At 42.1% G+C, this 17,279-nt stretch overlaps 2 protein-coding genes across 2 annotated transcripts in view; both read right to left on the reverse strand.

The window, feature by feature from the left end:
• Positions 1-33: 33 nt before the first annotated feature.
• coa5 (cytochrome C oxidase assembly factor 5) lies at positions 34-2,370 on the reverse strand. Its single transcript, XM_033617725.2, has 3 exons — positions 2,140-2,370; positions 384-467; positions 34-223 (listed from the first exon to the last, which is right to left on the reverse strand). The coding sequence occupies exons 1-3, from the start codon at positions 2,239-2,241 to the stop codon at positions 182-184; spliced, it is 228 nt and encodes a 75-aa protein (XP_033473616.1). The 5' UTR covers positions 2,242-2,370; the 3' UTR covers positions 34-181.
• Positions 2,371-3,352: 982 nt separating this feature from the next.
• Positions 3,353-17,279, reverse strand: part of mgat4a (alpha-1,3-mannosyl-glycoprotein 4-beta-N-acetylglucosaminyltransferase A) — a 48,365-nt gene continuing 34,438 nt past the window's right edge. The window contains exons 7-16 of the mRNA XM_033617692.2: positions 14,841-14,916; positions 14,057-14,171; positions 12,399-12,529; positions 12,199-12,306; positions 12,032-12,106; positions 10,410-10,528; positions 7,238-7,316; positions 6,842-6,902; positions 5,231-5,343; positions 3,353-5,111 (exon numbers count right to left, since the gene is read on the reverse strand). Coding sequence (XP_033473583.1) covers positions 5,085-5,111; positions 5,231-5,343; positions 6,842-6,902; positions 7,238-7,316; positions 10,410-10,528; positions 12,032-12,106; positions 12,199-12,306; positions 12,399-12,529; positions 14,057-14,171; positions 14,841-14,916 — 904 coding nt within the window. The 3' untranslated portion in view covers positions 3,353-5,084. The remainder of the gene's footprint in view (positions 5,112-5,230; positions 5,344-6,841; positions 6,903-7,237; positions 7,317-10,409; positions 10,529-12,031; positions 12,107-12,198; positions 12,307-12,398; positions 12,530-14,056; positions 14,172-14,840; positions 14,917-17,279) is intronic.

Here is a 17,279-nt window from a genome sequence, read left to right on the forward strand (position 1 = left end):
CATTTTGCTGATGAGTTGGTAATCCTTTTGTGCGTCAGTGTGTGTTCTTCTTACACACTTTCTTGACACATGTCCTTAAGAAAGGTTGTGAAGCTGCTCATACACTGACCGGTGAGTATTTGCAGTTGCTCATCCAGTATTCACTCAACCACACGGCAACATCCGCGTTCAGATGGGATCCTCAATATCCTTTCCTTCCTCTGAATCTTGACCTTGTGTCCAGCTGTCAAAAGAGGACAGACATCGGTTAGTGTGCAACATCACTATGAGAAAACACATCTCACAGACATACCAGGAAAGAGGAAGACTGCTCTTCCACTTCCCATTTGATTCCCAGATGTACAAATACTTTCAAAAGTGCAGTGTAATTACAGCGGACTTACCATTGACCTCTTGCACTCAAAGAAGGATGTCTGCAGGGCTTTGCAGTGGCCTTCCTTCAAACACTCACTGGGCATCTTCCCTTCCTGACAAATTAAGAAACCAGTTAGAAAACACTGGGCGTGTCCCATGAGCAAAATGTGCAGCCCCTCCCACTTAAGAAGCAGCGTAATATGGACAGATAAATCTAATATACAGTTATAGACCCCAACGGGTGTCTGCATCAGTGGCTTCCAGGACTATCACTTGAAGGCCTAGTGTGCAGGATTAAGTTGCATCTAGCAGAGAGGTTGCAGAACTGAAACCTCTCCTGTATGCCAAGTGTGTAGGAGAAGTACAGGGGCTGACGTGAAAACACAAAAAAGCAAATGGTCCTAGAGCCAGTGTTTTATTTGTCCGTTCTGGGCTTCTGTAGAAACATGGCAAACTCTGTGGAAGGGGACTCGCTCCATATGTAGATATGAGTGGCTCATTTTAAAACACTGATTTTAAACAAAAATGTAGTCCTACTAAACGACACAGGACAATATTTTGAGCTCTATTTGAGTTCTGTTAAAACAAGAATTAACAATGATCATAGTAACACATATTTGGCACAAACGTTCACATGGATTCAACGATTAACTGACAAGTTTTTATTAGTCAAAGGTCAAATTTATGTGACCTCATTTGTCTCATTCTTGGGAACATCGAATCACAAGAATACCTCAAGGGAATTTCTTCAAATTTGGCACAAATGTTCACTTGGACTCAACGATTAACTGGCAAGTTTTTAGTAGTCAAAGGTCAAGTTTATGTGACCTCATTTGTCTCATTCTTGTGAACCTGATACCTCAAGAACACCATGAGGGAATTTCTTCAAATTTGGCACAAACGTTCACTTGGACACAACGATTAACTGGCAAGTTTTTAGTAGTCAAAGGTCAAGTTTATGTGACCTCATTTGTCTCATTCTTGGGAAAGTTGAATCACAAGAATACCTCAAGGGAATTTCTTAAAATTTGGCACAAATGGACTCAATGATTCAACAATGAATTGATTAGTTTTTGGTGGTCATAGGTCAGTGTGACCTCACAAAATATGTTTTTGGCTATACTCAAGAATTCATATTCGAATTTTGACAATATTTCACACAAACGTCTAATGGGATATTATAACGAAGTGATTACGTTTTCTATCCAAAAGGTCAAAGGTCGGGGCGCCCAGTGGCTCAGTAGGTAGAGCAGGCACCCCATGTACAAAGGCAGTGTCCTTCCAGCCAGCTGCACGTCACCCTTTCTCCCTGTTTCATACTTCCAACTGTCCTCACAAAAGCCCCCAAGAAATCTTTAAAGAAAGGGTCAAAGGTCAGCTTCACTGTGACATCATAATGTTCTGCATAAAACACGTTTTTGGTCATTATTCAAAGCAGTATCGCAGGAACAGAAGGGGAAATGTTTTATCAGATATTTAATTGGTGGCACTCATCTTGAAACTGTGCTGACTGTATAGATCTCCTGTGCTGTCGGGGGGACAACGGGTGTGAAGGGGACATGTTTTCACAGACATGAATGTAAACTGTCAGAGAAACTTGAATGATGCGCGGAGGGATACACCCGGTAAATCTAGTATTAGTCTGTCGTTACATCAGAGGTGAAGGGTTGGTCCTATGTGTGACTTCAGCGCTGTTACAGGGATGACGGAGTTACCAGGCGTTTACAGTTGACTGTTGTTACACACCTGTACTTCAGACGTTACTAGCAGAGGACGTTTACGTACCTTTACTACGCAGTCGTGTTGAAGGAGACAGGCTTTAAAGTCCTCTCTGATACCGGCACAGGCTCTGGTATCTTCCTCTTTGTCCTCATAATACTTCGGCATCGTGTAGAATAAACTTTAACAACAATATTCACTCATTCATAAACTCATAAGAGCAAGAAACGGCTGGTTATCAGCAGTGACATCGAAGTTATGTTTCAACCGCCATCTTTGTAGAACTGCATGACGGGAAAGCGGAAGTACTCGGCACAGCGAAGTGTATGCTGGGAAGTGTAGTTTTTCCTGTATGTACTGTTTAAAAGCGTTAAAAGGCTAAATAAAATTATTTTTCTGGTCATTTTTGCAATAAATTTTCTTTACTTTCACCCAGCTGGTCTGAAATCAACCCTGGTGATGCAGATGGCATGAGTGACACAGGAAGAACAAAATCACAACACAGAAAAATGGCCATGAATTCTACCAACTTTTATAGTTTATTTCAAAGATGTCCATGAAAAATGATGTCAAAAACATCAGAGGCAGGCATACACATGTACATGATGAAGGCACATGAACTGATGGGTGTATAGGGGTTATCGATTAAGGAAAGAGTTCCTTTTTCTTTTTTGGTCTCCAGTCCACTTTCCACAAATACAGTAGGGGGATCAGAGGGATCACATGACCTGTTCATGCTGTCTGCATGCATTCAGTTTCTGTTTGTATGTGGATCCAGGACAACAGGGAGAAGCAAATCCTGTTAGCAGTACTGAACGTGTCTTTCTCCTCTCAAAACAACATGTCCCACCATTTAAGTGGCCTCCTCTCATCTTCTCCCAATAACAAAAATAATAATCTGATGAACAGGTGACGAACAAGCTACTTCATCTTTCTTGAGTACAGCTTTAGCGAGATGGTTTGATCAGGGGGTGGAGGAGCCTGCTCTGACCAAATACACTGTTTATAAATTACAAATAATAATCATGCACTTAAACAAGATTAGCAAAATGCCCCATCTTCATGTCAATTCCACCAAAAGGCACTTCACTACCCCTGTGACTAAACCACCAAGATGTAAAATGAGTGAATCAAAAATAGCTTCCACTCAGAACATTGGCCACACACACAAACACAAAACATGTCAAGTGAATTTCAACAAACTATTAAATGAGGCAGGACAGATAGAAAGAGTGAGGGAAAGAAAGAGATAATGTTCATTGCTTTTTTTATATATATATATATATATTTACAATCAGTGAAAGTACTACACAACCTCAGCCAAATCATACAACAAAAGGCGCACTCTGCAGTGATCAGTAGTCATAATATTCTGTCCAGTGGGAAAACAGATACTTGGACAAAATAGATCGTTATGTAGATTTGGAGGAGACAGTGAAAATGAGCATCTAGCGTGGGAAGATGGGAAATTTAAGTACAATGGTGAAGGGTGTGATGGTAACAAAAAAAATAGTGAAAAAGCAGTGCAAATCACGCTGTTTTCAGATGGTAACCTGGTACAAATCCCCCGTCTCTCTTCTTTTACCAATCTACACAGATATTGTTCTAAACATCCAATCACTAATTGGACTGTGTGTGTCATTTTAAAAATGTTAGTTTATCAGCAATCAAAGTGTAGGCAAGAGTGAGAGATTGGAATAATGTTGCTGAGACAATTTCAAGGGACCTGGATATAAGGCACAATTTCTCCAATTTTGACCCACAACTACGTCAACAGAATCTATTCACAACTCTCCTTTGTAAGAAGTAAATTAATACTTTTAGTTGTAACGTTTCAAGTGAAAAGAAACCGGTACAGACTGAACCGAGCTGCTCACACCAACTTCATGAGCAGCTGTAAAAACGAACAGAAAATGTACAATAGCAATTTAGAAAAACAAAACAGTACACAAATAAAACAGACTCTGAACTACCATAAACATCTCTTAATAGAATAAAAATATATTTTACCTCTTGTACAAATTAAAGATTTATTTCAAATAAATTAAGTCACCTTCATAGATCGTCATAGCTGTAATAATATATCAATATAACAATATATTCCTTCGGGAAAATGATGCCAAGGCAATGTCTGATTGGTTTACTATAAATGGACACTGAGGTCATACACGGCCTGTCAGACACGAGGTGAGATAGATATGGTGTCATGGTACTTATTTTCTTGATGGATTGGGGTAGTTACCACGAAATCTGGCCTACAGTATGGTCAACGTTGTCACTGACTGGCTACAGGCAGGATTTTGGAAGCTCATCCTGAGTTTGTGTTTCAGGAGGAGTGGAGTATTCGAGAGTGGCTGACAATACTCTGGGACTGAGGGAAACATTGTTGCTTGGGCTGGTGTTGATCTAGAGCTCCGTCATCTCTGTCGAGAACGAGGGCAACTGGCCACTAGTGATGACAACATTCTTGATCATCGTGGGCTTCTGCTGAGGCGCTAGTGACAGTGCAATGCCCCAGCGTGCCCGAAGGTGGCAGCATTGAGTAACAGAGGAGGATTTGGCAGCATCTACACCAGTGGCCAGGTGACTGGTTCTCCCCCAGATGTGATGATTTGTCCTCCTTCGTCCGAGCGGTTTCTGATTGGGTTCAAAGCTGCTGAGCAAACACAGTCACTTTGAGAGCCAGAGCTGGGAACAGATGTCATCACACACTCCGCTGTTGTTCTTTAGGACAGTAGTATTCACATTCTCACAAATGAATTAAGAGCACAAGAGTGAGGGGAGGGATGCAGAAAGAAATGGAGAAATCGATTGATGAGAAGCAAAACAAAGTACATTAGGGAAAGAGCGGGGGACAGAGAGGTGGCGTTCCTCGGACAAGCTCAGACGAGCAACTCTAGTGGGCTCTAATGACTTCACTGCTGGTTGCTAGGTGCCAGAGGCCCTGCGTAAGCAGTCTAGGAGATTTTGGTCCCCCAGGGGCCATGATTCATGTGCCCGCTCCAGAGCAGTCAGCCGGCTATCCTCTTTATATGGATCTGCAGGAGGAGAGCAGAGCATCACTTGTGTTATTGATGATAAAAAATGAGGCAGCATGTGTCCGCAGCAAGTTGTCTCTATCATTTGATTGGACAGTCGTGGTGTGTGACTGGCTTACTTCACTGAGGATGGCCCAAACTGCTGAGTCTTTGAGAACAGTAAGTCGAAGTGCCATGATAGGATTGAAGGCAGGGTCCACAGCTCCCTCTGCCACACCCTTCTCAAACTGACCTGTGTTGAAGCACACACACACACACACACACACACACACACACACACACACACAAGCATATATGAAGCACTTTGAACCTTATCTATAGGGAGTGCACTGCCAATAATTAACAAGTCACAGGTGCTGAATGGAGAAAAAACATCAACTCACTGAAAGAATTTGAACTTTATTCAACCATCATGTTATAGCTCAAGGCCTTTATCATTTTTTGTTTATTTTTAAAGGTCCAGTGTGTAGTTTAGGGAGATGTTCTGGCAGAAATGGAATATAATATCGGGTTGGGAGAGAGTTACTGCCTCAAGTGAGGGAGTTCAAAGTATCTCGGGGTCTTGCTCACAAGTGAGGGTTGAATGGAGCATGAGATGGATCAGCAGTCATCCATTGTGGTGAAAAGGGAGCTAAGCCAGAAGGCAAAGCTTTCGATTTAATGGTCCATCTACGTCCCAACCCTCACCTATGGTCATGAGCTCTGGGTAGTGACCGAAAGATTGAGATCATGGATACAAGTGGCCGAGTTTCCTCTGTGGGGTGGCTGGGCTCAGCCTTAGAGATAGGGTAAGGAGCTTGGACATCCGGAGGGAGCTTGGAGTGGAGCCGCTGCTCCTTCGCGACGAAAGGGGGCAGTTGAGGTGGTTCGGGCATCTGATCAGGATGCGTCCTGGGCGCCTCCTGTTAGAGGTGTTCCAGGCATGTCCCACTGGTAGGAGGCCCCGGGGCAGACCCAAAACATGCTGGAGGGATTATATATCTCATCTGGCCTGGGAACACCTTGGGGTCCCCCAGGAGGAGCTGGAAAGCGTTGCTGGGGAGAGGGACGTCCGGGGTGCTTTGTTCGGCCTGCTGCCCCCTCAACCCCGCCCGGATAAGCGCATGAAAATAGATGGATGGAATATAATAGGTTTGTTTTCTTAAGATTGGATTCACCAGAAAATAAGATTCAGTGTGTTTTCGTCACCTTAAAATGAGTCGTTTATATCTACATACGGAGTAGGTCCTCTTCCACAGACATGTTTCTACAGTAGCCAACATGGACAAAGCAAATACAGGCTCTATATAGGTCCATTTGCATTTTGCATTTTTGTGTCGGCCACTGTAGTTCTCCTACACGCTAGGCTCATGGAGGAAGTTTAAGTTGGTTGCAATGTGCAAACTCAGCTGCTAGATGTCACAAAATCCTATACACTAGACCTTAAAGAAATTACATCTACAAAGAAAAAGTAACAAAAAAAGCTAATTAGGAAAATTCAGCAGAAGAATAAAAAGGGGAAAATGGCTGCAGGACAAGCAGAAAACTTCAGATGAAAACTGAATGGTATAAATAGAAAAGAAGGCTGTAACTGAGAACATTACACACACTTTGTACACTGTTACTGTAGGCACCATCACTGTGAGTGTGCAATCTGATCACGATGTTTCAGTGTTTGTACGCACACGCACACACACACACACACACACACACACACACACACACACACATTAGGCATCAACTCCACTTACCAATCCTGTAAAAGCGGTCTTCAGTCCGTTTGTACTTCTCTTTGGTCGGCAGTCCAGGCTCCTAACACATGAACACAGTAAGAGGTGGACGGTCGGGTGAAATATGAGACACAAATCAAAATGCTAATGATTTCTCATTTGAGCAGCACTTAAACAGATGCTAGCATCTGCGCTTGCACTGGGAGTGTGAATCACAACGTGAGAATGTATCGCCTCTGGCAGAGCAAACGATTCTGTCACGCTCACATTCCTGTCAATAATCAATATGCTACGTCCCAAAGAGCAGCCACTCAATGTAATCTAATCAAAACCGTTTGCACAGCACACCACAGACGGTTGACAGACTCTGTGTGTGTGTGTGTGTGTGTGTGTGTGTGCGTGTGTGTGTTTCCCTACCGAAACAGGCAGTATTTCCACTGTGGTGTTCTCGATCTTGTCTCCTGGGTGCTCTTGGTTACCACTGCGAAACAGGAACCTGCCGATCAAATCAGGCATTCATTTCAATATTTATATAATCATGGTTAGCATTGTAGCACTTCTCCCCTCATGGCAGCTGCCACGCAGATACACGGTCCATCAAGTCACTTGTGGACAGTAGGTTAGTTAGGCAAGTTATGCTCATGACATAAAACACTGGGTATAAAAGAGTATGTTCACCCGTTGTGTCACTGGGGGTTAACTCTCAGAGGGATATATTTTCAAAGCATATGCCTCTTAGATCTCATATTCAGGTTGTAGCTGCAGGTTTTAAACATTAAAATTTCCAGTATTTCTGCCTTTTTAGCCAGCTGAGGAATCTCAGTAGATTTCAGAGCAGCTGGAGGGTGATTGGAATTCACACAGCACGGTGTGGAATATGAGCTTCACTTTGGATTTGGGGTTCAAGGTTGGCGAGATTCAAAGAAATAAACGATCATGCTTCCCTTACTTCATCCTGGGTTCACACACTTTTACCAGTGACTTTGCAAAACTTTTCCGTAACTTTTTTATAATATTTTACCCCATTTCCATGACTTGATGTGAGCAGTTTAAAATAGACAGGCCTATAGAGCGATACAGCCATATGCAAATTTGCAGATAAAAAACCTGTTAGGGCTTGCTAAGTTTACCAGCCTGTTTTAAGCTCCTGCCAACAACTAGCTGAATATGTAAATAGACCAGACTGGCTTTGCAAAATGTAAATGCCACAACCCACTTTGAGGGATAGAAAACTGATGATCCTGTAGATGTCAATGTAATTTGACCTGTGTTTGGATTCTAACTTTGACAAGTTTACATGCATTTATTTATGTTAAAGAAACTTTGTCTTATTAATATGTAATAATTGTCTTGCGACCTTGCCTGAACCTGAGCATCCGTGTTACTTTAATAAGTTGAGGCTAATTGCCTCCATCTCCCTTCAGGCTTCCTCAAGTTGCTTCCACAAAAATGTTCTATTTTTTGTCCTTATTCCAAAAAGAAAATATTCCTACTAAGGTGTTTATACATGGCTAATGAAAACTAATATTACACTAATGCTCCAGTTTACTTGCAGCCATGCATACTCTGATTAACATGCCCTTACATGTTGTTTATCATGTCAGAATATAGAAAAGAAAGCCACTTGTCATTTTGCTTCTTTGCAACAGATATGATTCTGTAAGGTCTTCTTACTGGTACTGGACTTGTTGGACAGTGAGAACAAAGCCTCCCTCTTTGATTCCTTAAACTACCTTCTGGACAAGGTCAGTGTTGTGGTATCTGCATATATGTAAAAACCTGCCGATGTCCAAGCCTTTCATAATGTTTCAAAGTAGGTGTGTTTCTCCCTCAGACCAGAAATGTGGGCTTTTCATTTGGGCATGCATCTCTACCCCACAGCCTCGCAAACTGTTGGCGAGTTGGTTTGTGAACAGTGTATCCATGACAACGCACTGAGCTGACTGTAAACAGACAAGAGGTAGCGTGTCAAACTGCGGTGAAAACCCCAAATGCGACACATATTCTGAATGCACTGAATACAAGTTCACAGAATGCTGTTAAAAGCTAAATAATCCCACATGTCTAAATCAAAAAATGCTTCATCTGGAAACGGAATATGCTGTTGCCATGACCTGTACCAAATTCAGAATATAGTCATATTCAGAGTAATGGGGGAATATTAGTGTCCATGTAAACATACCCACTGACACAACACACATCTAAACATGTGCAGATGTCCAAATTATGACAACTGTCACCAGCATTATTTAGCAATTTACCACACTGACAGTGAATATTCACAAATCTTATGTGCTTCAACTCACAGAGTGGAAAGCCTTGGTTGAACCGCTACCCAACAACTTTTTGGTATTTCCTGTCTCTCTCTTTTTGTGAAGGTGTGATTCTTGCCTTCAAAAGCAGGTGCGGCCTCTGTGATGACATGATGCCAATCTGGTCTATTATGTAATGCTAGAAACATTCAACAGTCACACACACACACACACACACACACACAACACTACATTTTAAATAAGTATTACAAGGAACACATTTTGCTTAACGTTAAAAGACAAGTTTAGGGATTTCTTCTTCTTCTTTTTTTTTTAAGATTCTTTTTTTGGCGTTTATGCCTTTATTAGACAGGACAGGGCAGGTGTGAAGGGGGGAGAGGGCAGGGACGACATGCAGCAAAGGACGGTGCCTTTGTACATGTGTCACCTGCTCTGCCTGCTGTGCTGCTGGGCACCTTCTGAACGTATTCTAAACAATGTATATTCAAATCTTACCTAAAACATTCTGTTAATTCCAAACCATTTCCAGGCCTGGGAAACTTCACAATTTCACAATACTCCAGGAATTTCATGACTGTGGTAAAAAGGTTGTTTGCAGGTGCATCGTATTTACTTGTATTTAAATGCTTAGCAGCCGGAGAGGAGGAGACAGAGGCTGTGACAAACCATAGAGCATGCTGTGTCTCTCGAACAACTGCTGATGAGATGTTGTTTAATCAAAAAGAGTCTGAGTCGGTGTAATTGATGTCATCCAAAGCAGACAAGGCACTCCAGAGTCAGACAGTGGAACTCTAGATGGCCCCTTTCCCACTCGCTGCCACTTAATCGCTGAGTGACTGACAGTTTCTCACACACGCTCGTCTCGCCATCCTAACATTATCTTTGCAAAGAGCGGTGGATACATTCATCACTGTACAACGAATCTCCACATGACCAAATATTAACATTTCTTCCAGGCTCTGATCCGAGCCGTCAGTTTCGCTATCAGCTCTCTTTATATTCACTGTCTTGCTCCCTCTCTGCCACGGCTCCACAGAGAGTAGGAGGCTGGCCCGAGAATGCTTATTTTAGAGCACTCTCATTAGCTCGGCCTGATCCCTGAAGAGACACACAGCGTGCACACACAGCACACACACTGAAGCTAAACCTGCATCACTGAAGGGCAGCAGAAAATAAGAGGAAAGACAGATTTTTGCATGTGCCTGTATGAAATTAAATCCTGTGTTCACAATGACAATATATGCATGCTCATCATATCATCTGAATGCAACCGATACACAAACACATCACAGACAGTTAAAGCCCTTCATACGTACTTCTCTATGCTAACAGGTCGGTCAAATTTGAAGAGGATGTAGTCTCCTGCAGTAGGCGTGATGGCCCAGAAGAAGTCCTCTCCCAGGTACGTTTTCTCAAGCGTGTGACCCTGATACACCTGTGTGACACAATGCTCATGTTTAGTTCCACCTGTATCACTGATTATGAGGGTGGGGGACATTGCATTAAAGGTCCGTGTTTATGATATAAATTATTAAATGATATATTTTGGGCGGGGCAACACAATGGTTTGAGTTGAAGGTGTGAGAAAGAATAGTATCAGTAACATTGTTAACACTGTGCTACATTACAGAGAAATACAAAACCGTACTAATGAACCTTCATTAATATAGGCCTATATTTTATCTACAAGTGCACGTCACACACTGAGCGAGCCGCCTGTTAATGACACTGTGGGCTAATGGGCATGTAGCTACTTCCATGTTTCCATGTTTCAGATGATACGTCATGTTTGTAGTCAACCAATGAAGATGAGTTTACATATCACCTTGGGTTCGTCCTTCACCTTCTCAAAATGATCCCACACTTTGGATTTCCTGCCCGACATGTTATTAACTAGCCTATGGAATAACCGCAGGTACCACCCATGGAAATTAGAGGCCGCACACATGCCGCATTTTTAGCCGCCTGGAAAACGTGAGGTCGGGCTCTGGGTGCTACTCTTGTGCCTTTCCTGTGCCAGCTTTAAAGAGCACAGATGTAAAGCTCTGGGTAGCCCTGCACTAACATGATCAACTTTTCCATATTTATCAGACTGAATATTTACGGAAGACGGGAAAGATACCTGTCGGCTGTTATTGGTTTGTAACGTGACTCCTGTCTGACTGCTGAGCGTGGCCTCTTCCTGTGTCTGTCCTTTCAAATTAAATTCCCACGTGGTCCAGTTATACAGGTTTTGATTTGTTTAGACAAGACACAGCTCCTACAAGTTTCATGTTTGTTTTTGTTTGTTTTTTACTGTGACTAAGCGACCAATGAAATCTTGCCAACTAATGACCTTTCTGGTAGACTAACATTTGCTTGACTATTAGGGGGCAGCCCTAGGCCATTCGCATTTTCGCATTGGCCGCCGTAATTAGCAGCCCCTCTGTGATGGCAGCTTCAGAAAAACACTGCATTATTCAGTGTTTGAACTGGTTTAAATCACCAGGTCTGTTTGTTTAGGAGAGGAAGAGACCTTTGCAGATAATTTGGCTTCTGGTAAAAACCCTCTGAACATTTGGATCTTAAGTTATCAGAGAGAAAGTGAGCACACATTAGCAGGTGCTGAGCTAGCAGCCTGTCTCTGACATGCAAAACAGCATTTGAATAACACTGATTTGTGAGGCGAAATTGCTTTCTTCAGTGTTTTTTGCCCATTTTAATCACCTGGTCTGTTTGTTTTGGAGAGAAAGAGACCTCTGTGGATAATTTGGCTCCTGGTAAAATCCTCCTGAACAATGAACACCGAAGGAATTTAGATCAGGAAAACTTTCAGGTGGTTGCAGTCTGCAATACTCACTGTAATTATTGTTTTTTAATAGTTATTCTTTTGAACTTAAGTACAGATAACCACAAATTAAAGTTTCAGATATATATCAGTGGAGCCCTGTCATGATACCTTCACAGAAGTGGAAACCTCAGCCGGGGGGTTGACATGCATCTTGTGGAGCAGTGGCTTCAGGAAGTCCTTGTCCTGCAAAAAGACGGAGGGGGGAAACCAACATTTCTACACAGGAAGTAGCCTCTACTGTTACAAATAAGTGACTGTCAGGGCGAATGACTCACTGTGAGCTTTTGGATCTTTCCAGCAAGAGAAGAATGGAGTCCTACGTGTTGAAACAGGGAGGGTCTGAACCGCACACGTAGGCTGGACTTCTGCCGCTCGCAGTGTTTCTTTAAATAGATAAAAAAGGGAGGAATGATGATGAGACCCATTCTCCAGAAAATGACACTCATCATATTAGCACAGTCATCACAGTGCATACCGCATCTTTCTCCGGATTGCAGACTTTGACCCAGAGAATATGGTCCAGCAGCCAGTCAATGGGCTTCTCCTTGTAGAACATGAAGATGAACTCAACGATGAGGTTCAGGTCTGGAGCCTGGAACATTTTTCCTAAAGGTATGAGAGAATAACCGAGGTTTATAGGTGTTCATTAATCCTGTACAGAAGCATTCAACATCATTAACAACAAAATGATTTAAGCATTAAATGAACAAAAACAAAACAAGAAATAATGTGCTTAATGTGGATTAGCTTCTCCCTGCCAAATCCAGGGTTCCCACACCTTCTTAAACATCAAATTAAAGGACTTTCTGGGCCCAATTCTCTAAAATTTAAGGACCCAACACAGCATAGTTTGAGACAGGGATTAGATTAATTACCCCACCAACACTATGAATTTATATAATGAGAAGTAGCAGGCGTTACAGAAGCTCATAGACAATAAACATGACTGAGGCTTGAATGTGTGAAGCATAGACTATATAAAGACGGACAACACATCTCCGCTTCCTCCCACTGTACAAAAATGAAGCCAAAATATCCCGGACACAGGCACTGCCATGTTGCATTTTTGGAGCCAGAGTCTAAGCCATTGATGAGGAGCACACTGACTGACACACACAGCTGACAACCATGACGTCATACCCAGTATTTATAGCATTAAGTAACTTATTAAACCTATCATCAGGACAATGAACACTTGAACAAACACCAGCATGATAAAAGTTACCTTAAATGACAGAGACCACCTTTGAAAAAAAAGTTTTTCAGTTTGTACTTTGATCTTTTATTTTGGCCCGTTTCCCATCCGCTAACATGGAGGGGACTGGGTTTTGGTTTTGGGGAGCTGCTGTCATGTCGTCCAACTTTATACACAGTCAGTGACTACTTTCCATGCACACTATTATTTCTCTTTCATTCAGACTATGAAAATATTCTAAATTTGATATAATATCATATTCTGTTTGGATATTCAGTATTAGGACTTCTCCTGAATGTAGCATGTAGCATATGCTGATATTTTTCAGGTTTTAGGAGCATTCTTTGGACATGTATACAGTGCATTTATACTATGCATCTCAATTGAGGTTTTTACCACCGTTTGCACCATTAGCTTTGTAGGAATATTGGAAAACTTAATGCATCCAAACCAAGTCAATGGTGTACACTTCTCAATTGTTATGTTACACTGTTCGACAGTAACAAAAAAAATCTAAAATCAAAACTGCATTTTATATTCTTGCACAAAATATATAAATTCAAGTACTTTCAATAAGCCATGTCTTTTAATGTCTATTGTCAAAACCTTTACCTTGATTTTGTTCACTCAAATTCACACTTTCAAGGATTTCAAAGATGCATGGAAACCCTGGAAATCACAGTCCTTTCCAATGACCCAGTTTCTATGGTAATCAATATAATTTCCATCTTTCCTTCGCCTGCGGCTCCAAATCCATGATGCATGTGACTATTTATCATAAATCCCACAAGTCCAACAAGTTGTTTTGAAAAACTTAATTCAAGTTCACATAATAAGTTAACAATTTAGACAGGAATGTCATTGCTTTGCAGATCATTCTTCAATTGACAGAGCCCCGGTGCATGCCAAGTACTGATCAAGTGCTTAATGGACTGTACCAATGAAGCCCAGCTGAGAGAACTCCAGGATCATCCAGTCCTCTGACGAGAGCTGCAGGGCAAAGTTCTTCATTGTGGCAAAGTAGTTGGGCTTGGCCACAATGTCGTCCTCCAGCTGCAGGGACAGGAAGAAGAAAATGTGAGACAGGAGAAACCACTCTAAGAGTCTGGGTTCATTGTTGATGGAGAGGATGAGAGGGAGTAGGGAGACTCCTCTACTTTCACTCAAGGACAACACTCTGAAATGAGCTAAGGGAAACTTCTGAGTCGCTACACTAAACTAGAGCAGCAGCAGACAGGTAATACCTCTTCCATCCAGGTGAGAGCACAGAATGGAAATGACATACTCCATGCATGAGACAGAAAGATAGGAGATTAACAACACAGTGAAACGAAACCATGAATGGCTGGTGTTAGCACTTCAAATCTGCTCAGAGTAAATGTTTATATAAACATTCCCAAATTGGACGCCTAGTTTCGCCAAGAGGACAGATAAGAGCTGTAGAAGTCTAAGAGGATTAGGCTCAGAATAAGTGAAACTGGCTCCGGTCTGATGAAAACAACACTGGCTCTGATGAATGACTGCAACGACACACATTTGCTTCAAGTGCTTGGCATGTTTTAATTTAGTGTGACATGCTCCAAACTAAAACGAAACTGGTGTTTGCCTGGTAACAGGCTTTCATGCTGACACATGAGTAAATGTCTACAGAGCCCCTCTTAAAAATGCACTCAAACAAGTTGCTATGAGAACATTTATATTATTCATTTGTCAAGGACATACCTGGACATAGTAAACTCCCTTGCTCACAGCGTACATCATGAGGAAGGAGTAGTCCAGATTCTGCTTGGTTCGCCATCTGGGCAAAAAAAGAAATCATCAACACATGTATTAAAAAATTACACATATTAAAAGTCTGGTTTTTCCTGCATAGAAAAAAAACACTATATTCAGACAAGCACTACGCTTCATGGATTTCTGTCATTTATAACGGCAATTGCAACATTATGCTGACGAGGTGGCGGTATCATAATCAGCACAGTGCACAGGGACATGCAGTGCCAAACCTGTCAAAGAGGAAGAACAGAGTCATCTGCTTTGGACCACAGCAAAGTGATAGCCAGCCTGATATGCAATAGTGTTGCCACGGGTGACGTCTGTGTGACACTTTCATATTGCCAGTTGGAGATCATAAATAGACTTTTGTGAATGCTATTACATGTGCCTCTAAATCTGTGCGGGGTTCAAACCCATCAGTGGGGGAGCCCTTCTGTGTGGAGTTTGGAGTTTGTATGTTCTCCCCGTGTCAGTGTGGGTTTTCTCCGGGTACTCCAGCTTCCTCCCACAGTCCAAAGACATGCAGGTTAATTGGTGACTCTAAATTGTCCATAGGGGTGAATGTGAGTGTGAATGGTTGTCTGTCTCTATGTGTCAGCCCTGTGATTGTCTGGTGACCTGTCCAGGGTGTACCCTGCCTCTCACCCAATGTCAGGTGGGATAGGCTCCAGCCCCCCCATGATCCCAAACAGGATAAGCAGTTATGGAAAATGAATTAATATTACAAGTGCCTCTACATCTGTATCTGAACACCATCTTGTGCTGTGATTATAATGTCTACACCGGTGAAATGTAAGGAAATACAGATTCTAACATTATCCCACCTTATCAGTACAAAAGTTCAAACAAACATCTGTAAAACATATTAGTTTGTTACAATATATGACAACAGCAAATTATTTCAAATAGAAGTAAAATAAATTATAAAAAAGGACAGGCTGTCGTTTGTGTTAATAATGTTTTCCCAGCGGGATAAAATTGTTTCACAAGATACTCAGGTCATCAGTATTTGTGGTCATATTCTTAGTCTCAAACACGGCTTCACCAGGGGTCTCATTTATAAAACAATGCGTGGGATCTATACTAAAAATGTATGTGAGGACAAAAGCCAAAAATGGCTTGTGCCAAAAAATATTCGACAATTTCTACAATCAGGCTTCCACCTCACCATCTGCATCGCCAATTTCCCATTTCAGAAATGTTTGTAAGTATGGGTCAAAGTTTCTCCCATCAAGCCTGTTTTAATAGATCACAACTTTTGCGTGGGAAGTGGCGTGCGCCTCTTTCAGGCCTCGTTTTGTGCATACGTGATGTTTATAAATGAGACCCCAGGTCATGTGATCTGCTACTACAGAAAAAAGCATTTAATACCCAATATACACACTAGCACAATGACCATCCATGTAACAGTCTGGCTGTTATTTATTAATAATTGTAATTTTTTCAATCATATTATTGTTATTAAAAATCCTAAAATGTGATGCTTGTAAAAAAGCCAGCTGAAGGCATGGTGCTCATGCACGTATGGTGCCACCTACGCCTCATTTTAAAGCTGGAAAAACCCTGGAAAAGTAAAATCATTTTTGCTGTGTACTGAAAGTCACCCTCAGGGATAGACACACGCTGCTTCACATGCAAAAAGCTGAATTGTGCAAATCAGTTATTCCCAGGTACACTGAACAACAGACTCCATTTGAATAATTTATAAACCGGTGCTGTCACACTAATTGTTTGATCCGAATGATCTGCCCTTGTTGCAGTCTGACTCGTGGCTGCAGGTGTTTGTCATGCTTCCAGGCAGCAGGTGCGGAAGGTGGCAGACACACACACACGCACACACATTCAACACTCAGGTGAACAGACACCATAAATATGAGGGCATGCTTGCACGTGCGCTTAAACTCAGCCAGGTGGTTGCTGCAGCTTGAATACAATAAGGCTTTTTCTATCCCATTAACCTGAATGTATGCACGCACATATAAAACAAGTGTTTAAAAATATACCCACGGTCCATGTTGAACAAGATACTAACTGTTCAGAGTGCCACCAGAAGCATCTGTGCTCACAGACACCCACATACAAACATAACACACAGTCTTGTGGGCCTACGGGCTATTATCAGAGTATGTACTGTAAGTAGTTGGCACAAACTGCACCATAAACAGATTTCTAATGGAGCCAGTTGTTAGCCGACTAAAAAGAGAAGACAAGTACGGAGGATAATAAGAGGGAGCACTACAGAGAGAAAGAGATAGAGGGTGCTGCTGCTGATGACCTTGATCTGACTTTGAGGAATGCCTGTGGAATACTAAGTACCCAGGCAGCCTACCTAAAAGCTCCCGCTCGCTCCCTCCCTCCCACTTTCCCCCTGACTCATCCTTCTAC

The sequence above is a fragment of the Epinephelus lanceolatus genome, chromosome 14 (genome assembly GCF_041903045.1).
Source record: "Epinephelus lanceolatus isolate andai-2023 chromosome 14, ASM4190304v1, whole genome shotgun sequence".
Taxonomy (NCBI): Eukaryota; Metazoa; Chordata; class Actinopteri; order Perciformes; family Serranidae; genus Epinephelus; species Epinephelus lanceolatus.

Coding starts and splice junctions, on each gene's coding strand:
- coa5 (XM_033617725.2), bottom strand. CDS start 2,241: ATGCCGAAGTATTATGAGGACAAAGAGGAAGATACCAGAGCCTGTGCC. Junction 468..2,139: donor AACACGACTGCGTAGTAAAG/GTACGTAAACGT, acceptor TTAATTTGTCAG/GAAGGGAAGATGCCCAGTGA. Junction 224..383: donor TTGAGTGCAAGAGGTCAATG/GTAAGTCCGCTG, acceptor CTCTTTTGACAG/CTGGACACAAGGTCAAGATT.